The 22,595-nt window shown below is 47.9% G+C and overlaps 1 protein-coding gene across 9 annotated transcripts in view; it reads right to left on the bottom strand.

The window, feature by feature from the left end:
• Window positions 1-22,595, bottom strand: part of PPFIA1 (PTPRF interacting protein alpha 1) — a 128,771-nt gene that overhangs the window by 44,631 nt on the left and 61,545 nt on the right. For 8 of the 9 annotated variants that reach the window (XR_007518293.1, XR_007518294.1, XM_049892747.1 and 5 more), the window contains exons 8-14: window positions 21,454-21,600; window positions 19,190-19,324; window positions 17,937-18,020; window positions 10,542-10,673; window positions 9,392-9,454; window positions 8,263-8,342; window positions 5,062-5,197 (exon numbers count right to left, since the gene is read on the bottom strand). Coding sequence is in view for 7 of the 9 variants with exons in the window: in XM_049892747.1 (XP_049748704.1) it covers window positions 5,062-5,197; window positions 8,263-8,342; window positions 9,392-9,454; window positions 10,542-10,673; window positions 17,937-18,020; window positions 19,190-19,324; window positions 21,454-21,600 (777 nt within the window). In the remaining 2 variants the exon portion in view is untranslated. Of the gene's footprint in view, window positions 1-5,061; window positions 5,198-8,262; window positions 8,343-9,391; window positions 9,455-10,541; window positions 10,674-17,936; window positions 18,021-18,409; window positions 18,485-19,189; window positions 19,325-21,453; window positions 21,601-22,595 lie in introns of all 9 variants that reach the window. The other variant, XM_049892751.1, reaches the window with a different exon arrangement.

Here is a 22,595-nt window from a genome sequence, read left to right as displayed (position 1 = left end):
TACTGAGCATGTCCAACAAGCACTGTGCATGCTGGGGGGCAGTGGAACTCCTCTCCTTCAAGGTGACTCACGCCTGCTCCTCCCTCTTCAAGCCTCTCTCAGTTGATGGTGGTTCCCAATTCACTGATAAGAAAGCAAAGCAACCAGAAGAGAATTTCTTGACACCCCATGGCATATTGCCACCTCCCTGGCCTGTGCCTACACACTTGGCCTCCCTCTCTTGAGATGACCGATGAGTGCCTGCAGTAGGATGGATTGCTTTCGTATGGCCTTTCTCTCCCACCAAATGACTGGGTGGAACCATGCAAATAAGGTGTATAGAACCCTAATGAGGGGATTAGTCAGTTTTGCCATGCCACTAGGCTTAAAAGAGAGCCAATTACAGAGCAGAGAGGGCATCTCACCAAGGAATAAGGGCCAAGAACAGAGCACATCCTTTGGACCTGGGATCCCTGAGCTGAGAAGTGGTGGCAGAGAGATGGCGGCAGGAGAGACCTGCAGGAAAGACCAGCAGGAGATGGCGCAGGGCTTCCCAGCCCATGGAGCAAGAAAACTGAACGTCCTTGGGCAGGAAGCTTGCTGGTGGAGTACGGTGCCTCTGGGCACTTGGTGGAGCTAGGTTTGCTGACCCACAGAGCTAGAGCTGAGCACCTTTGGGCGAGGCTTACTGACACAGTCGAGTGCCTATGGGCACTTATCGGCACAGCTGAAAAAGCTTGAGGGGCAGAGGCCAGGCCAAAGAGCCAAGGGCCAGAGAGAGACCTGCCTGCAGGCACGGCTGAGAAAAGGCTGTCCTGATGGAAGAACTTTATCCTGAGCATTCCTGATTCTGAGTAGTCCTGTTACTTCCCTAATAAACCCCATAATCGTGAGTACTGTCTATGAGTTCTGCGTAGCCGCTGCAACGAACTATCAAAACCAGCAGAGAAGCAGAGGGTGCGTGGGAGGGACGGCTGGTGTCAGAACCAGTAAAGATGGCCCAGAGAGAAGGCACATCTAACTTCTGCCTCGTAAGAATCAGCCTTGGGCTGCTGGTCTTGATTCTCCCTCCTCCCTGTGAAGTTAGAGGTCAGACGCCACCCCCACATTGTTTTCACAGGGCCAGTTCTCCTATCTTGGGCTTTCTCAGTGACCTCTCGCCATTAATTTCCCCCTCTCTCTGAAATAATCAATTTTCCCCTTTGTACTGAATCATTCCCAAGAGCCTAAGAAAATAACAGAAACCACAAAACTTTTACTCCCGTGTGTCCTTCCGGCTAGCAGTCCATTTCTCTAACCATGATGTAACTCCTCCAAAGAGCTGTGTCCATTCTGCCTCCATGTCCTTACCCTGTGCCCTCGAGCTGGCGGCAAGCAGGCTCTGAGCACCGTCCCTCCAGCAGAACCAGCTGTGAAGTCTCCCACGGCCCCACGTCACTACACGCACTGGCCACTTCCTTGGCCCAGAACCAGGGTCAGGCTCACTGCCCTCCCCTCTCCCCTGAAGCAGCCTGCTCTCTTGGCTCTGGATCCCACCACTCCTGGTTTTCCTCCGACCTTGCTGGCCGCTCCTCCTCGGTCTGTTTCTTCTCAAGCTCCTCGACCTCTAATCTGCGAACCAGGCGCCCACGCGGCGACTCCCGTGAACCTCACCTCTACCACCAGGCACCCACGCGGCGACTCCCGTGAACCTCACCTCTACCACCAGGCGCCCACGCGGCGACTCCCGTGAACCTCACCTCTACCACCAGGCGCCCACGCGGCGACTCCCGTGAACCTCACCTCTACCACCAGGCGCCCACGCGGCGACTCCCGTGAACCTCACCTCTACCACCAGGCGCCCACGCGGCGACTCCCGTGAACCTCACCTCTACCACCAGGCGCCCACGCGGCGACTCCCGTGAACCTCACCTCTACCACCAGGCGCCCACGCGGCGACTCCCGTGAACCTCACCTCTACCACCAGGCGCCCACGCGGCGACTCCCGTGAACCTCACCTCTACCACCAGGCGCCCACGCGGCGACTCCCGTGAACCTCATCTCTACCACCAGGCGCCCACGTGGCGACTTCCCCCAGTCTTGTAACTTTAAATACCACCCATATACTCATGACTCCTGAGCTTTTATGTCCAGCCTAGACTTCTTGCTTGGGTCCCAGACTAGAATACCCAACTGCCTTCTTGATACCTCTGCCTGGGCACCTAGTAGGCACATCAGCCATGACACTGCCAAAGCTGAGCCTGTCTTTCCCCATCCCTGCAGTCTTCCTCATCTCAGCCAGAAGCCTCCTCCATCCTTCCAGGTGTTCAAGCCTAAACCCTCAGAGTCATCTTGACTCTTTTTTTCTTTCTCACACTACATCCACTCCATCGAGAGCTCTCGTTGGCTTCACCTTACAATGTGGCCACAGTCCAATCATCCATTGGGAACTCTCATTGGCTCTGCCTTATGATGTGGCCACAGTCCAACCACCCATCAGGAACTCTCCTTGGCTCCGCCTTATGACGCGGCCACAGTCCAATCACCCATCGGGAACTCTTTGGCTCCGCCTTACGTGGACACAGTCTAATCACTTTTCACCATCTCCACAGCTATGCCCTGCTCCCTGTCAGCAGATGCTCTCACCTGGACTACTGCAATAGTCTCCTGATAGGTGTCCTTGCTCCCACCCTTTCCCTGTGAGAGTCTATGCTTAATACACCAGCCAGAACTATCCTTTTAAAATGCAAATACTACTACTTACAGTCTGAGTAAAACCTCCAATGGCTTCCTATTTCGCACAGAGTAAAGGCCCAGTCCTTATCCAGATGGTCAATCCCTCCAAACTCGCCTCCTATTGCTCTCTCCCTTGCTCTCTGCTCAGCCACCTTGGCCTCCTTGCTGGTCCTCAAACATGTCAGGCATGTTCCTGCTTCAGGTTCTGTCCACCTGCTGTCCCCACTGCCTGGTACACTCTTTCCCCAGATATCCCCCTGGCTACTTCCCTTTCTTCCTTCAGGTCTTGCTCGAAACACCCTCACGGTGAGGTCTCCCTGGATCCCATTTGAAATTGCTATTCCTCTCTTCACTCTACCACTCAGGTACTCCTGACTCCCCTTCCCTGCTTATTACCATCTGATATACTGCAGTGGTTCAAAATTACATTCACACGTCCTTTCACACAACTCCCTGTAAGACATGCACAATACCTCCCCTCCCCTTGAGTGTGGGCAGGACTTCGTAACTTGCTTCTAATGAAAAGAATAAAGTGACTGTGAAGGCGTGTGACTTCCAAGACGAGGACATCACAGGCACTGGGGCTTCCTCCATGCTCTTTCTTAGAATGTGAGTTCTTTCAAGAAAAAGTTTAAACACAGAAGAAAATAGTCTTTGATGGTTACGAGGGTGGGGAGGGAGGGAGAGGGGTATTCACTAACTAGATAGTAGACAAGAATTATCTTAGGTGGAGGGAAGGACAACACACAATATGGGGAAGTCAGCACAATTGGGATAAACCAAAAGCTAAGAAGCTTCCTGAATACAACCAAATACTTAAACGGACAGAGTAGCAGGGACAGGGGTCTGGGGACCTGGTTTCCGGGGACATCTAGGTCAGCTGGCATAATAAAGTTTATTAAGAAAATGTTCTGCATCCCACTTTGCCGAGTGGCGTCTGGGGTCCTAAAAGCTTGGGAGCGGCCATCCAAGATGCATCAATTGGTCCCAACCCACCTGGGGCAAAGAAGAATGAAGAAAACCAAAGACACAAAGAAAATATGAGCCCAAGAGACAAAAAGGGCCACATAAACCAGAGACTCCATCAGCCAGAGACCAGAAAAACTGGATGGTGCCCGGCTACCACCAATGACTGCCCTGACAGGGAACACAACAGTCTGTCTCTGGCAGAGAGGGGAAAGTGGGGTGCAGAACTCAAATTCTAGTAAAAAGACCAGATGTAATGGTCTAAGAGTGAAGGTACCTGGGCAACATGGCCCCCAGATACTCTCTGTTAGCCAGAACTGAAACCATTCCCGAAGCCAAGGCAGCCTCACGAGACCCTGGGTCAGAACCATCTGGCTAAGATGCTCCCGAATTCACAGAAATGCTGAACTATTAAGTGTTCACTGTTTGAAGCCGCTACGGTTTGCAGTAATTTGCTATACAGAGATAGATACTAACATACACATGCTAAGTTTTACTTTACTTGTTTACTACTTGTCTCCCCTCATAGAATGTGTGCTCTGGGAGTGTAAGAAGTGCGTGTGCTCTATGCACTGCTGTGCCCCTAGTCTAGGACGGTGGTGCCTGACCCACCCTAGTTGCTCAGTGAATATGTGTGCTCGAAATGCAGACGTGCCTAAAAATCGATGCTGCTGAACAGACAAAAGCATGGAAAAGGCTGAACTTTCTAATGTGAGCTCTTTTTACTAAAAGATGGTGACTGTCTGAAGCAAAGACGAGCAGGTAAGGGGGCAGGGAAACCAGAGCCCTGGAAACACACCGACCAGAATGCAATCGAGAATGCTGACACAGTGAAAAACATAACTGACGTCACCGAACAGCTTAGGCAGAAACTGTTAAATGGGAACCTAATTTGCTGTGTAAGCTTTCACCAAAAACACAATAAAATTTAACTGGGAAAAAAAAAGATGAAGATGTGTATTTAATGTACACTTATTACTACCTTGGAGGCCTGGTGGCACCGTGGTTAAGGGCTACGGCTGCTAACCAAAAGGGCGACAGTTTGAATCCACTAGCTGCTCCTTGGAAACCCTATGGGGCAGTTCTACTTTGTCCTACAAGGTCGCTATGAGTTGGAATCCACTCGACGGCAACGGGGTCCATTTTTTTTATCACTATTTTAAGACCTTCTTAGTCAGCGTCGTGGTTAAGAGTTGGTCATATTTTACCAGAATTTGTTTTTTCTTTTTTTAAGCACACCCTAAAAGTGAACTCTCGGGAAGACAAAGAGAAGTGGGGGTGGGGTGGGGGGCGACGACCCATCAACACCTCTGCCCAGAGCAGTCTCAGAATCACACGGTCAGCGCGTCAGGGGTGTGCCCAGGGCCGTCTCAGACGAGCGCCCGAGGCCCAGGTGCTTGCCTTGGAAGGCTCGTCGCGCAGAGCTGCCAGGCGGCCTTTCTGGGGACGCCGCAACACGGAGCCGGTGCTGTAGGCGTCTGTGTGACTGTCGGCCACAGGGAACCGGAAGTCCGGGACACTGCCCGGGTGCGGCCGGCTGAAACGTGAAGACAAGAGAACGGTGGTTATTAGGAGAATGCAAACCCACGCTGTTGGTCGGGCCAGGACTGACCGATCTGGAAAATAAGTAATTTCACACAGAAAAAGGTCTCCGAGGAGGGCGTGTCATTCGCTTGCCCAACAGCAGTACATTGCCTGCTCCCTGCCAACACTCAGGCTTTCAGCCCTGCCCAGGGAAAACCAGGGCAGACCGGTTCAGACAGCGATAATCAGGGGTTCCCGCTGCCCAGGCCTGGAGGAGACAGCAGAGATCCACCTCAGACTCCTTTTCGCAGGGCAAGTTGTTGTGTCCTGAGTTTGCGCTCCACATTCTCCACGGCCAAGCAGGAAGCACATAAAAACATCACTCGGGTTTGTCTGTTCTTTCCCTACTTGTGCCAAGACCCACAGTGTGTGACCCACCAATCTCTACACTCCCGTCGGCAATGCCGCCAAGGGGCCACTAGTGGGCGCCGTGGAGGGTCCAGCTGCAGATACCCCCAAACCACAGCTGGGGCTTCTATGAACACCTTTGGCAGCCTGCTCTGCTGTTGCTGAATCCAGAGCACAGACCCACGTGCAGTCAGAGAACAGAAAATCAGCACCCCTGGCTGAAGACGGCCCAGCAACAACTAAGATGAAGAAGCTGAGTGAGCCCTTGAAGCAGACACGGCTGGTGACGGCGAAGCAGAGGGTGGCTGGCCTCCACCACGGGCATGCTACTTCATCACTTTAATCCCGCCACTGTGTCATTTTTGTTTAATCTAGTAACTCCTTGTTCTCTGCAAAAGAAGAGCGGTTGCCTTCATGTTCAGAAATCCTTAAGATCTCGGGGGAGAGTCTCCATTCTTCTGATTAATAGAGCCCGGCACCACTCTCCGCCTGCACGCCTGCAGACAGGACTGGTTAAACACACCAATCTGTCTACTTTTAGTTCACCTAGGGGGCACACGAGCACCGACGTTTTCAGAAGAAATGTCTTCTTGAAGTTCTACCTAAGATTTATTACTTGTCAGTAAGAGATCAAAGCGTACACTCTGACCGCCAACCATCTCTCTCTACCTCTCTCATCCCGCGTTCCTACTGAAACTGCTCGCTGCTTCTCAGTAGGATTTCTAGCATAGCTGCTTTGGGGTCGTGGCACACTTCAGAATCAGATGAAAGCGATACACACACGAAACCCCACGTGTGACTGTGGGCAGTTCCCAGGTCCTCTGAAGCCCACCCAGGCCTCCTGAGAGTGACATTCTTTCTAAGCCTCCTTTGATCCCAGTCTAGGCCTCTTTTCTCCAACGTTCCCTCCTAGCTGACCTTGTTCACCCCGTCACTTGGGGCAATCCATCCATCCATCTCCTCTCTTCACTCCTCAATTGAGCCCATTGTTTGTGGCTGGGAAGACCACAAACACACAACAGCAGGCTCGGGGCTCGAAGGCCACACACGACAGCGGGCCCGTGGCTGGGAAGGCCACAAACACACGACAGTGGGCTCGTGGCTGGGAAGACCACAGGCTTCACCACGAAGTCACGAGGAACAAGTGTAGCGCGCCCCTGGATGCAGGCCACCTCTGCGTCCTTCCTACCGAAGACGCCACAGCACTCAACTGCGCTGCATCCCGTCCTCTTTCCACAGCTCTTCTCCTGAGCCCTCTCCCCTTGCTGACCACTCTCATCTAAGCCACTGGACAAGAGATGTCTAGCTTTGCCCCTTCTTCCTTACCTCTCCAGGCCAACACAGACACTGCTGCCCTTGGTCCCACTCACTCCTGTCTTCTGGGGTGACTGGAGCTTCTGGGGCTCCTCTGGCTTTATCTCTGACCCTTTGACTGCAACATACGCACGACTTCTCCATCCTAACATTTTCCTGCCTCACCTTCACCACTCTTTCAAGTTCCTGCACCATTTCTCTGCTTCCCTTCGTTACTAAAACTCTCAAGTCATACACACTGTGTCCACTTCCTCTTCATCTGCTTACTCGTACCACACTTCTAGAACACACATCTTCATGTAATCCACAGAGCAAGGAGATGCCTCAGCTAGGTTAGGGACACCAGTCTTTCGCCATCAAGGCCCTCATCACCAAACTGAGCAATTTCTGTCCTTGTCTCCTCCACCATTTCCCTCGAGGTACACACGCCACCAATCCTATGTCAGGATCTCCCTCCAGGGCGCTCAGAGACAGGGACACTTCCTGGCTCTCTGTCGCTGTAACTGTGTCTTCACCCATTTCTCGTTTTTCAGAAGTGGGTTCAGTATGGACAGCCACAGGCCTTCAAGACACCCTGGATCTACAAAGGCAAAAACATCTGTGTAGGCTCCTAAACCAGGAGGCCAGTGTCACCAGTCAACCACTTCAACTTCTGCTAAAGTTTAACTCTCACATCATGACCTTTTTCTACAAAGAAACAAAGTCCTTTTTTTTTTTAAATAGCTTACTGAGAATTGCTGTCTCCATAATGTGAGTAAGAAAAACTAAGGAGGCTCAGGGCTTCACATGCTGTCATTTACTAGGTTCAGTCCTAGGCCAGGTGGACCACTCCTACATCAGCCAATTCATGTTTCAACAGATTCTTAAAGGACCAGGTATCATCGACCTACAGAGGCTCCTGCAAGTCCTGTACTAAGTCCACGAAGGTCAAGGTGCTCCCCAGCACCGAGCTGTGCAGTCACTGCCCGGCTCTCTCCTCCATCCCACAGGGGCGACTGTCACCCATGTGCAGTGTGTCATCTGCTGTCTCAGGCTCTGTTCTATCCAGACGTCATTTGCTGGTCCTTCAAATAGACCCAAATATTAACTAACCATTCTCCACCCTCCAAGCATCCTCCCTCCACACCTCCCCCCGGGTTTTTGACTTTTGTCAAGACCTGAGGAAGCACCCTCCCGGGGTGCCAGCTCAAACCGTTAGGACGATCGTTTACTCTCCCCTTCTGACTGCTCCTAAGCTACACACTCCTCGAGGACAGGCCCGAGCCACATGCAGTCACGTCACCCATGACAAGGACAGGGTCCTGCAGACACAGAGTAGATGCTAGAAACACACTTGTTAACTGGTTAGCGCCATACCCGTGATGAAGTGGAGCGCCTCTCAGCCTCATCTGGTCTAGTTCAGCCCTCAATGCTTCAATGCTTAGGACGAGCTGATCCTACAAGACAGCAAATGACAGACACTGTAGCCACCTCTGTCAGGTTTTCACATTATTTTCATCAACCGTAACAGGCTACATTAGCAGTTACGATACCAAACACTTTACTTCTGGGAACGGTTTCTGCAAGTGTCCTAAAATCAACATAAGCCCTCAGCTGGCGACTTCACTGTGTGAACCACAGTGAACACAGGGCTATATCGTAGTCACAGGCAGGTTTGTAGGAGGATACCCACCAAACCAGCAACAATTGCTAATTCTGTAGAGGAGAATAGAACATTTCTGGGGTGGATGAATGTGTATGTGAACAAGACCCAAATCTACCATTTGTGTTTCCCTGACTGTTGTAAAATGTCTCACATCAAACCTGCTTTCACCTGTGTGGCCTTTGCATGCCTGATCTCATTTCTGTACCCGGCCAAGCAAGTGAAACACAAAAAGTTTTTTAAGTCACCAAATAACCTTCTAGACCTGTGCTGCCCCCTTCGGTCACCACTCACTCACACGTGGCCACTGAGCGGTAAAGTAGGGCCAGTCCTAACTGAGACGCACAACAGCTGAAAAAATACAGTGGCGTTCAACAACTCAACTATGAAGGGGAAAAAGGAACACAGCTCGTAAGTTTTTTATATTAGTTACATGATGTAATGATAACATTTTGGATACACTGGGTTAAATACAATTAATTCCACCCATTTCTTTTCATGCTTTTAAAACATGGCTGCTAGGAAATGGAAACGACACAGGCGGCCCACCCTGCATGTCTGTTAGACAGCACCACTCCAGATCAAAGGCTTACGCCAAGGTTTTCGCTGCCAACGCGCCCAGGAAGGACGCAGAGCCCTGAACCAGACACACTGCCGGTCTCACAACACATCCGAAATAAATGATCCCACGTACAAATCTAGGGCTGCTAAAAACATTACGCCAGCAGACTACGAGAGACGTCAAGTTTAACTCCACCTCCGCCAAAGAGCCCAAGAAATTATGACAAACGCAGGTCAACCCAGCTCTTACCGGATTTCTAGAGGAACTAGAGATTTAAGTACCTTATCATGTTGTGTTTCTTCTAACTGCTTTTTTGCATTTTCAACTTCCCGTAATAGAGAATTCTGAAAAAGATACACTAATTTAGTGTTGATTCTTTAAAACGCTCCACGTAGTACAGTATACTTACATTGCTGGTTTTTGTTTTTTAAAAAGGACCTGGGAAAAGGAACGGGTCCTACGAGCTAATTAATGAGCAGGGCCACAATCACGGAGTGACGAGACAGTAACAACATTTAATAATTTTTCTTGTCCATATGCAAATAACTTCTTCAGTGAGTAAATTTTCTAAATGAGGTATGCCACACTCATGGTGAAAAGCTATTTAATCAAGTGAACTGGTTTCACTTTTAGGTTTTGCAGTTCATTGGTGATCTGGAAGCCTAAAATGAAGCTTCAATGTCTAATTCACATCTAACGTAAGTATTCCAACTCTGAGGGTGAATGAGGACGGAAGTCAGAGCCATTACTGCCCAGTACTGGTGTCCTATAATGCATTTCTGCGGGGTTTTGTGCTAAGTGAAACATATCGTAGTCAGTGGTGATCACTGGTTTCTCTCAAACCACCATGACCCCAACCCAATGCCAGTCTCGGGACGGTCTCCAAGCCTCCTCTCCAGAGATGCCGGTGTGGTTACAGGAGACTCTGCCAAGTCCAAATATGACGGCGGCCCATTACTGCTTCTCTGACATGGGTTCTAGGGCAGTCCTCACTCTGCTTCTGGCTAAAGTATTTCCATGGTGGGAGCAGTACAAGCCAGGTCTAGAATTTTCCCAAACCAAACGAAAGAGAAGGAAGTAGACAGGAGAATACTTGTTTTTGGCTGACTAAATCCTCCTTATTCCACTCACTGCTATAGAGCTATGTTTCCAAACGGGACTGAGATTAACTTCCAGTGGAAGAGCAACGAAGGGGCAGGGATCGGGCTAAAAAAAAGTTCTTGCACAGGGGTTGCCGAACTAGGGCCTGCTGGCCAAGTCAGGCCCACTGCCTGTTGCTGTAAATATTCCTGGAACACAGCCACGCCCGTTCATTTACATATTGCCTGTGGCTGCTTTCCTGCTTTCCTGACAGTTCTGAGCTTCTCTGAGGAGCTTGCAGAGTGCTCTCTGCAGAGGCAGCTGTCCTGACGTGTGTGTGCCACAACCTACCTTGTCTTCCAGGGCGGCCATCCTCTCCTTAAGATGAAGTTGGAGCCTCTCATTAGATTCTGAAAGAAGCTTGTCAACAGTGTCTGATAAACGTTTATTGTGTTCTTCATTCATTTTCTCTCTTTGTCTTGCCTAAAACAAGAGAACAGAAAACTTACAAAGTAAGTGCGGGATCACTGTTCTGGAGTACAAAGGAGCAGCTCTGTGAGCTACAAATCTGCCCTCACTCCCCGGCAGGTTTCCTGTCCCACTGTCATCTCTGGCGGGACTTCTGCATGATTCCCAGGGATGATTCAGGGACGGAGGGAAACACAGACACCAGTCTTCCAGGGGTCACACGATGAGAAGACCCCGATGCTCCTGTTAAGCCACACACGTGTGGGGCCTCGGCGATGTCACACCCATGAAATATCATGGCCTCAGATAGCAAGTCCACCTGCACGGCCCCGTGTGTTCGAGCAGCCAGCTCACCTGCACATTGGTAGAGGAACTTCCCGTGTATAGAAAAGCTGCAGTCTACACTCAGGAGAAAAAACTTACTTTACAAAAGATTTAAAAAAATGAGTTTTCAAAAGATTAGGTGTGGATCATAACAAACTATGGATAACACTGTGAAGAATGGGAATTCCAGAACACTTAATTGTGCTCATAAGGAACCTTTACATAGATGAAGAGGCAGTTGTTCGGACAGAACAAGGGGATCCTGATTGGTTTAAAGTCAGGAAAAGTGTGTGTCAGGGTTGTATTCTTTCAGCATACCTATTTAATCTGTACGCTGAGCAAATAATACGGGAAGCTGGACTATATGAAGAAGAACAGGGCATCAGGATTGGAGAAAGACTCATTAACAACCTGTATTATGCAGATGACACAACCTTGCTTGCTGAAAGTGAAGAGGACTTGAAGCACTTACTAATGAAGATCAGAGACCACAGCCTTCCGTATGGATTATACCTCAACATGAAGAAAACAAAAATCCTCACAACTGGACCAATAAGCAACATCATGATAAACAGAGAAAAGATTGAAGTTGTCAAGGATTTCATTTTACTTGAATCCACAATCAACAGCCATGGAAGCAGCAGTCAAGAAATCAAAAGACGCATTGCATTGGGCAAATCTGCTGCAAATGACCTCTTCAAAGTGTTGAAGAGCAAAGATGTCACCCTGAAGACTAAGGGGCGCCTGACCCAAGCCATGGTATTTTCAATCACATCATATGCATGTGAAAGCTGGACAATGAATAAGGAAGACCGAAGAAGAGCTGACGCTTTTGAATTGTGGTGTTGGCAAAGAATATTGAATATTCCATGGACTGCCAAAAGAACGAACAAATCTATCTTGGAAGAAGTGCGGCCAGAATGCTCCTTAGAGGCAAGGATGGCGAGACTGTGTCTTACATACTTTGGCCATGTTGTCAGGAGGGATCAGTCTCTGGAGAAGGACATCATGCTTGGCAGAGTACAGGGTCAGCGGAAAAGAGGAAGACCCTCAATGAGGTGGATTGACACAGTGGCTGCAACAATGAGCTCAAGCATAACAACGATTTTAAGGATGGCGCAGGACCGGGCAGTGTTTCGTTCTGTTGTACATAGGGTCGCTATGAGTCGGAACTGACTCGATGGCACCTAACAACAACAAAAGATTAGTGGATCTGTGAATATACTAAAAAGTATTAAATTGTACATTTTAAATGAGTGAATTGTATGGTATCCAAATTATATCTCATTAAAGTTACAATAACAATAATAATCATAGACCATTGCTCATTCCACAGGCAAAAACAATCACTGGAGATAGGAAGACTTACCTGTATTTTCCTTTGCACCCTGCATAGCTTGAATCTATTTTAATGAAGAGTTATGTGTAAAAATTATAAATTGCCCCAAGTAACTGAAAATATAACAACAACAAAGTTGACATGTCCGCATTTTGATGTTATTGTTGCCAAGTGCCGCCGAGTCGGTTCCGACTCCCAGCGACCCTATGTACCACAGAACGAAACCCTGCCCGGTCCTGTGCCACATCCTTGAAATCATTGCTCTGTTTGAGCCCATTGTTGCAGCCACTGTGTCAGTTCATGTCGTTGAGGGACTTCTACTTTTTTCTTGACCCTCTACTTTACCAACCATGATGCCTTTCTCCAGGGACTGGGCTGTCACGATAATATGTCCAAACTACAGAAGACAAAGTCTTGCCATCATCGCTTCTAAGGAGCATTCTGGCTGTACTTCTTTCCAAGACAGATTTGCTCCTTCTTCTGGCAGTCCACGGTATATTCAACATTCTTCTCTAACATCATCAGTTCTTCTTAGGTCTTCCTTATTCATTGTCCAGCTTTCACACGCATATGAGGCGACTGAAAATACCATGGCTTGGGTCAGGTGCACCCTAGTCCTCAAAGTGACATCTTTGCTTTTAACACTTTAAATAGGTCCTTTGCAGCTGGTTTGCCCAATGCAATGCGTTGTTTGATTTCTTGACCGCTGCTTCCTGGGTGTTGATTGTGCATCAGGTAAAATGAAATCCTTGACCACTTCAATCTTTTCTCCATTTATCACGATATTGCTTATTGGTCCGGCTGTAAGGATTTTTGTTGTCTTTATGTTGAGGTGTAATCCATATTAAAGGCTGTGGTCTTTGATCTTCATCAGTAAAAGCTTCAAGTCCTCTTCACTTTCAGCAAGCAAGGTTGTGTCATCTGCATAACGCAGGTTGTTAATGAGTCTTCCTCCAATCCTGACGCCCCGTTCATCTTCAGACAGTATAGCTTCTCAGATCATTTGCTCAGCATACAGATTGAATAGATATGGTGAAAGGATACAACCCTGGCGCATAGTTTTCCTGATTTTAAATCAGGCAGTGTGTCCTTATTCTGTATGAAAGACTACATGTTGGTCTATGTAAAGTTTCCTCATGAGCACAATTAAGTGTTCTGGAATGCCCATTCTTTGCAATGTTATCCATAACTCGTTATGATCCACACAGTCGAATGCCTTTATATAGTCGATAAAACACAGTAAACATCCTTCTGGTGTTCTCTGCTTTCAGCCAGGATCCACCTGACATCAGCAATGACATCCCTCATTCCACATCCTCTTCTGAATCCGGCCTGAATTTCTGGCAGTTCCCTGTGGATGTACCACTGCAGCTGCTTTTGGATGATCTACAACAAAATTTGACTTGTGTGCGACATGAATGGTATTGTTCGAGAATTTCTGCATTCAGTGGGATCACCTTTCTTTAGAATGGGCACAAATATGGATCTCTTCCAGTCGGTTGGCCAGGTAGCTGTCTTCCAAATTTCTTGGCATAGATGAGTAAGCACTTCCAGGACTGCATCCATTTGTTGAAACATCGCAACTGGTATTCCGTCAATTCCTGGAGCCTTGTTTTTCACCAATGCCTTCGGTGCAGCCTGGACTTCTTCCTTCAATACCATCAGGGTTTCTATTTTTTAAATTTTGCTTTAAGTTTACAGCTCAAGTTAATTTCAAATACAAAAATTTATACGCATATTGTTATGTGACCCTAGTTGCAATCCCTATAACGTGACAGCACACTCCCCCTTTCCAACCCGGGTTTCTTGTGTCCATTCAACCAGTTTCTGTCCCTTCCTGCCTTCTCATCCTGCCTCTGGACAGGAGCCGCCCATTTGGTCTTGTGTATCTGACTGTACACTCTTCGTGGGTATTATTTTATGTTTTATAGTCCAGTCTAATATTTGTATGAAGAGTAGGCTTTGGGAATGGTTTTAGTTCTGGGATAACAGAGTATCTGGGAGCCATGGCTTCTAGAGTTCCTCTAGTCTCAGTCAGACCATTAAGTCTGGTCTTTCTATGTGAATTTGAGTTCTGTACCCCACTTTTCTCCTGCTCCATCAGGGACTCTCTGTTGTGTTCCCTGTCAGGGCGGTATTGGTGGTAGCCAGGCACCATCTAGTTCTTCTGGGCTCAGGCTGATGGAGTCTCTGGTTTATGTGGCCCTTTGATCTCTTTGGTGTTCTTCATTCTCCTTTGCTCTGGATGGGTTGGGGCCAATTGATGCATCTTAGAGAGCCACTTGCTAACAGCTTTTAAGACCCCCGATGCCACTCACCAAAGTGGGATGGAGAACATTTTCTTAATAAACTTTGTTATGCCAATTGACCTAGATGTCCCCCGAAATCATGGTCCCAGACCCCCGCCCCTGCTACTCTGTTTGTTCCTGGAAGAGTTTGGTTGTTTCAGGGAACTTCTTAGCTTTCGGTTTAGACCAGTTGTACTGACTTCCCCCATACTATGTGTTGTCCTTTCTTTCACCTAAGATAATTCTTGTCTACTACCTAGTTAGTGAATTCCCCTTTTCCTCCCTCTCCACCTTTTTAACCACCAAAGAATGTTTTCTTCTGTGTTTAAACCTTTTATTGAGTCCTTATAATAGTGGACTCATACAATATTTGTGTTTTTGCCACTGACTGCTTTCACTCAGTGTAATGCCCTCCAGATTCATCCATGTGGTGAGATGTTTCGTGGATTTGTCATTGTTCTTTATTGTTGCATAGTATTTCATTGTGTGTGTGTACCATAATTTGTTCATCCATTCGTCCACTGATGGGCACCTGGGTTGTTTCTATCTTTTTGCTATCGTGCTGCAACGAACATGGGTGTGCATATATGCCATCAGTTCTTGATCAAATGATACCTCCTGAAATGAATGTTGATCAATTCTTTTTGATACAGTGACTTGAGTATTCCTTCCACCTTCTTTTTATGCTTCCTGTGTTGTTCAGCATTTTGCCCATAGAATCCTTCAATACTGCAACTTGAAGCCTGAATTTCTTTGTCCGTTTGTTCAGCTTGAGAAATGCCAAGTGTGTTCTTCCCTTTTGGTTTTCTAACTCCAGGTCTTTGCACATTTATGTCATAATAGTACTTTACTTTGTCCTTCTGAGCCGCCCTCTGAAATCTGTTCAGCTCTTTTACTCCATTGTTTTCTGTTCACTTTAGCTACTCTACGTTCAAGAGCAAGTTTCAGTCTCTTCTGACATCCATTTTGGTCTTTTCTTTCTTTCCTGTCTTCTTAACGACCTTTTGCTTTCTTCAGGTGTGATGTCCTTGATGTCATCCCACAATTCTTCCGGTCTTCGGTCGGTAGTGTTCAATGCATTAAATCTACTCTCGAGACTCTCTTAATTCAGATTGGATATACTCAAGGTTGCACTTTGGCTCTCGTTGACTTGTTTTAATTTTCTTCAGCTTCAACTTGAACTTGCATGTAAGCAACTGATGGTCTGTTCTGCAGTCGGCCCCTGGCCTTGTTCTGACATGATACGAAGCCTCTCCATTGTCATTCCTGTGTATTTCATCTGGGGAGGTGAACGTGTATAGTCACTGTGTTGTTAAAAAACGGTATTTGCAATGAAGAAGTCGTTGGTCTTGCAAAATTCTATCATCTGACCTCTAGCATCATTTCTATCCACCAAGGCCCTATTTTCCAACTATGGATTCTTCTCTGTTTCCAACTTTGTTTCACATTCCAATTACCAGTAATTACCAATGCATCTTGATTGCACGTTCGATCAATTTCAGACTGCAGAAGTTGGTAAAAATCTTCAATTTCCTCATCTTTGGCATTAGTGGTTGGTGTGCAAATTTGAACAATAGTTGTATTAACTGTTCTTCCTTGTAGGAATGTGGATATTCTCCTAACACCGACAGCGTTGTACTTCAGGACCTACCTAACCTACTGCCGTTGTACTTCAGGACAGATCTTGAAATGTTCTTTTTGACAATGAACGTGAAGCCGTTCCCTTCCAAATTTGTCATTCCTGGTATAGCAGACCATATGATTGTCTGGTTCAAAATGGCCAATACCAGTACATTTCAGCTCAGTAATGCCTAGGATATTGATCTTTAAGCATTCCATTTCAATTTTGACAACTTCCATAGAACTGTATCAATGTCACGATTTGAAAACTTTTTTTTGGCCTTACATCCTGAACCAACGCAAGTGAGGCCTGGAAAGAACAGGACGTGCTGGTAGGCAGCAGACCTCTGGGAATCTCTGTTCAGGACTCTCCCTGCCCTCACTCCCTGAGGGAGTCTGCAGGGCTCAGCAGTGCCCCGAGGCAGAGGGCAGTGCACGCAGTGATCTGAGCCTCTGACTCAACCCCTCTGCCTTCGGTTTCCTCATCTGTAGAATGGGGTACCCACATTTTCCATGTAAGGGCACTGTGAGGATTAAATGTAAAGCACTCATAGTAATGCCTAACATAAGCTAAATGGACCCAATCACGGCATATACAAGACACTCCTCCTTCTTTAGAAAATCATGCTTATTTTCCATTAGGATCTGAACATTTTTCAAGCAAAAAAACGTTCATGTTTAATTGCCTTAGTTATAAACATTAACCTTACTGCAACACTTGATCTTCAAAACTCCATCAACTGTTGTGAAAGTAAGGAAGCATATCCCCATAATAAATAAAAATATAATTCTCCAGTTAAGGAGTGTTGGGAGGGAGGATTCCCTAGTGTGGAATCTCTTAACGGAAGTCAGTATCTTCATTTCACGGAGCTCAGATTTCATTCTCTGCAGCTCGTGGCCAAGAGTGTAGCTTTCTGTTGGCCTTGCGTTCGTGCCAGGAAGCTGGCTAATGGGGGATACAAGGGCTCTACCCTTAGGTGCTACCTGCTTTCGCTCTCCGCCCACGTGGTAAAGAGGAACCACCCAGAGCACCAGGCTTGGTGCCAGCTGGACCTGGCACTGCTTTTAGCTATGCCTCTGTTTCCCCTGGGTGTTCCAGACTGACAACGTCCAACTCTTTCAGGGAAAACCCTCTCAGGATCCAACTGACGAAAGCCCCCACCATCAGGCCGTCTCAGTGCTCTGTGTCACTCAGTCACACTTCTCCTTGTGCTCAGGGACATCAGTCCACACATGTACCTTTACATTCAGGGTAACAATTTGTTATTTTGGGAGAGAGGTCAGGCCTATGACCTAGATTTGGGACTTTAGAGCCACGTCCTAAGCAAGGGGACCACTCAACTGGGAGGACAGACTGTACTCCAAATTTCAGGAACCACGAGTATTAGGGTGACCCCGAAGGCCCCACTTGTACCTAGGACATTTCCTGACAGGCTAGTTAGATCAGCGAGAAGCTTCACCCGACTCATGGGTCCCAGGCCCCGGGCCGCACGGTCTGCTGCTGCCAACGCTGACACAGCTGACGGCATACAGCTGCAGGACGTCATCAGCAGTGGAGAGCTGACAGGCGACCCCACGGACTAAACGCACCCAGCAGGACTCGAGATGGAGGGCAACATCCGAGTCAGGTGTGGGGGGCAGGAGAGGGGCCAAGTGGCCCCCAGACTGAGCTCGGCGCTCCCTCACCCACGCTGGCAGAACACATACCCGCTGCAGTTCTTGGTTCTTTTCCTCCAACTGCACCTCCATCTGCCGCAACCGCTCTTCAATGTTGCCGTGTCTCTCTTCAGCCTGCCAGCGAGAGCCGAGGTGAGTGTGAGTGTGAGCTGAGTGGACTTTGCTGACGACACGCGGCATCCTACTGCAGTAGCAGCAAGCGTACCATGCTCGGCATGAACTACTTCTCCATAGCATTGAACGGACAGCATCTGCTCACGTCTAGTGCCACATCCTAGCTGGTCTCATGTGCTAAACTGCGAAGCCATTACCCCTCATGCTGGTGCTCTGACCCATGGCTGGTGCTGGTGACTACAACTGTGAGAGAAACATGTGCCTTTCACCCCGCCCCCAGGGCAAGTCTCAATGGATTCACATTTCCCCCTCCTTGGACTGCTGGTGGTTAGTCAGCATGGAAAGCAGAAAGCAGCAAGCACAAGTAAGGACCGAGGTACAAATTCTACCTTCCTAAGCTTGGAAGTAAGTTCCAACAGTTTAGCTTCCTTGGCAGCAGAGCTCCCAGAAGACAAAAGGTCAGACTACAAAGCCGACAGGGGGCAGGAAAGATAACGGGGAGAAAGAAACCAAGACTTTAAAAGCAGATCACAGAGGTAGAGGAAAGGCTCTGTTGTAGCTGTTAGCAAGGAGCTTGCTCTAAGGAGTGGCCTGTGCAGCACTTGATACCATCGAGAGACCCACATCCACCTTCACCACCAGGAGCCTTGTTCTCTCTGGTCCCTTGGCTCACTGGCTCCCTTGGCAGGGCTCACCAGGCCCTAGCCAGGCAAGACAAGACCACTTACAGGTGCCTTCTTCCCTGCAGGCCTTGTTTGTGCCACGCCCTCGCCCAGACATGCCCCTGAACCCTCTGCCTGGCTGGTGTGCACTGGCACTGCAGGGCTTAGGCCGTCTCACCAGAAGCCTTTCTGACACCCAGGAAGCTTGGGCTGCCTGCCCTGCTCTGTGCTTTCAGAGCTTGCGGTGTGGCTGCCCCACCTAGGAACCCACTCCAGCACAGAGAAGCTGCCCGCTGGCCTGCTTGCCTCCCCCAGGGATGGGGAGAACTCTGAGGGCAGGGCTGTGCCTTGCCCACGCCCATGCAAAGGACCACTACAAACACATCTGTGCTATCGCGTGGATACAGGTGCACTGACGTGAGAGCAATGATGACACAGAGCATGGACAAGTCACAGCCAGGTGTCAAGGTCCCCACATCCGACCAGGAAGTAAACCCAGGACGCCACCTTGGACAGCGCGGCCACCCTCTGGGCCAGCTCCGCCTCCACCTCCGGGAGGGTCTCGGCTTTCCGCAGAGTCTGCTGCAGCTTTTGCTCAGCCAGCTCCAGGCGCTCTTGTAACTGCCGGTTCTTGTCCTCGGTCTGCGGAGTGAAAGCAACGCATCACGCTGCAGCAAAGCCCCCAGCTCCTTACTAAGTGTTTCACAAATGGAAGCAAAACGTAAATGCAGACATGTATCAAATCAGCTATGCTGGAACACTCCTGCTTTGGTAGCTGCTTCAGGGTAAACCTTTTCTGTCTGCTAGGACAGACCAACCTTCATGGGCTCCACTGCACGTGCAAAAACACCTTTCGCCGAAGTACCTGCTTTTCCTGAATGTCTTAACAGGAGCTCCTTTTTATGAATAAAGGCTCCTGTGCACTATGGAAATCTAGTTTTCCGCTGAGGCTCATTCATCCTTACAGGCAAGTTAGGGACGACGGGTGCAGGGCTGACCCTTCTTCAGACTTGCTGCCTGAGGACGACCCTGCCTGCAGCAGTCGGCCACGTGCACTGAGCGCAAAGGACTGCTCATCTCCGCTCAAATACAGATCGTTCTACAGAACGCCTAGTGAAAAAAATATGTATTATTCTTTTTAAAACCCCTCTTACTCTAAACCAACATTGCTATGCAGAAAATATCAAAAACAGAGTTTAAAAAAAAAAAGGTTAAAAAAGCCACCTGTAGCTTCAGGCTCCTGAGAGGTTAACATTTAACTATACATAGTGTTTCTCTTTTTTCTGTGTGCAAGTACCTCTATGTGCGCATATATACAATATAAACTATGCTTAAAACTCTCAAAAAAGTACATCACAGTAGTCCCTGACTTGGGACACACTGGCGTTACAATGAACCACACACCGCACTTGCAGTTGTCGTTTTTTTCGTTTACATCTTGTTAATAACACGTACTACATGCAACGCTGCATCACGTAATTTGATGACGTTTCCATTCCCTGACGTAATGTTTCCAACCCCAAAAGACGGATAAAGATTGGGTTTATAAAGACACTGATAACAAAAAGCAGCAATGATGAAAACGTTAAAAAAAAAAAAAAAGTAGTATTCAACTTACATCAGAACCAACTTATGACGGAGCAGCCGTCAGAACAAAACCACATTGTAAATTGGGGGCTACCTTTATTTTGTAATCTGCCTCTTAAGGTCATTTTTAGTGTGAACATCTTAAAAAAAAAAAAAAGTGAACATCTTACACATTATTAAATATCATACAGTATCATTTTTAATAGCTGCCTAATATCTTATTTTTTTGTCAAATAACACACCTTACAAAATCGCGAGCTCGCTTCATTTTCAGAAGCCGGACTGAGGTTTCCTTGGCTGACTCGTGGTGTCTGACACGGCGCAGAAACAGGAGCGAGTGTGGCTGGCCGAGCCGCAGGAGGTGCAGGCTCCTATGCCAGGTTTCACCTTGGCATCGGCATCTACCGCACGTTCCCCGGTTACCAACAAGCAGCCAAACCGCCCTGAGGTTTCTGCCACGCTCAGCTCCTACCCACCCTCTGGTAAAAATGCTAACAGGAGACTGATGAACTTTCGATTAAAACGACGACAATAAGGAAACAAATCCAGGAGTGCAGCCCCATCAAACCCACTGCCGTGAATCCATTTCGAAAGCAACCCAGTGACAGAGTAGAACTGCCCCATAGGGTTTCCTAGGTTGGAATCTTTACAGGAACAGGCAACAACATCTTTCTCCTGTGGAGCAAGCAGCTGGTGGGTTCGAACTACTGACCTTTCAGTTTGCAGCCGAGTGCTTAACCACTCTGCCACCAGATCTCACTGCAGCTCCATCCAAAAAACCAAACCCAATGCCTTCGAGTCGACGCCAACTCCTAGCAACCCTGCAGGACAGAGTAGAACCATCCCACAGGTTTACCAAGGCTGCAAGTCTGTGCAGAAGCAGACCGCCCCGTCTCTCTCCCGTGGAGCGGCTGGCGAGTTCGAAACGCCCACCTTCCGGTCAGCACTCAAGCGCTTTAACCAGTGCACCACCAGGGCTCCTTTGCTGTGCCACAGAGTGGTTCCATCAGATCCTACATGGTCAACACTGGTAACGAGAGGCAACTCACACTTCTTAAACGTAATATTCAAGTCAAACAAACATTACATTTGGACTTGATTTCCCAGTGAAAGTCAGGAACAAAGTCTTTAACTTCATTAGTAATTCATTAATCAACACCAGACAGCACTGCATAAAGCCCTACCTGTCGATGCATAGAGTCTTTATTTGCAATCTCATTTTCAAGTTTATCGTTGAGGTCGTGCACAGATGTAGCTTCACGCTGTGCGGCGAGGTAGCGTTTTTCAAGAGTAGTGATTCTCTCCTCCATGTCTTCCTTTTGGGCCATGGCCTAAGTTAGGTATTTCAGAGAAATGAAGAAAAAAAAAAAAAGGTTGCTAATATTTAATGCGTTAATATACTTATTATGAGGGGAAAAAAAGGCTAAATCCTAATTTTCAAATCAAATGTCATCCTCAATTTTCTCAAACGTCAATACAAATGTCCCCACCTCAACTGCCATGAACATTCACCTAGCCCATTAGCAAAGAGTCCTCCGGCCCCTCCACTTACCAAGCGTGTCCCTTCTATACAACACGACAAAAGGGCAATGACAAGATGCCCGAGACAGGACAGAGCGAGGCCTCTGCATGGCTACGACACTGAGACACCACCGTAGTAAAGCTGGATGAGATCTCATACAAGCACCCCAAAATCCAAGCACATTAACAAATGTAAACAGAAGTCAACATTTAATTAACTGAAAGCAACTGCCTACAGTCTAATTCTGTAGCAAAATCATATTACCCAGTATCAAGCATTCAGACCAAGACCAGAACTTCTCCCTAGGACAATCCCTGTCCCTCGTCCCCGAAACTCGCTGTTTTAAGGTCCTTACCTGTTTACTAAATGACTAATGGTAGCAAAAGCCTTACCATTAAAAATGACAGATTTTAAAAGAAGAATTCCAAAATTCTCTGCATATTAAACTCTATCATGCAATCTCCTACTGTTTCCAAAGAACAGCAAAACTTAAGAGTTAGATGAAATACACCAGTATTTTTCTATCCTGAGCTCTTACACAAAATTACTCACACTAAGCTGACAGACTGAGTGAGCCTGCTCTGCACACGCTGAAGTCTGAGAGGGCCTCGCAAGGGGACAAAAGGCAGGTGGAGCAGGACGAGTCGCAGGAGAATGTACCAGCCCACCTCTGCTTTTACAGTGACCATTAGTTTCTCATAAAGCATTCTGAATGCAGGAATGTTTGCCAGGAATGAGTGTATTTCTGTACACGAGGGTACACGTTCGTACGGCATGATCGTATCTACTCAGGTGTGAGCACAT

Source organism: Elephas maximus, chromosome 7, assembly GCF_024166365.1.
Source record: "Elephas maximus indicus isolate mEleMax1 chromosome 7, mEleMax1 primary haplotype, whole genome shotgun sequence".
In the NCBI taxonomy this organism is placed as follows: Eukaryota; Metazoa; Chordata; class Mammalia; order Proboscidea; family Elephantidae; genus Elephas; species Elephas maximus.
Note: the sequence above shows the minus strand (reverse complement) of the source record. Positions and strands in the feature narration are given on the sequence as shown.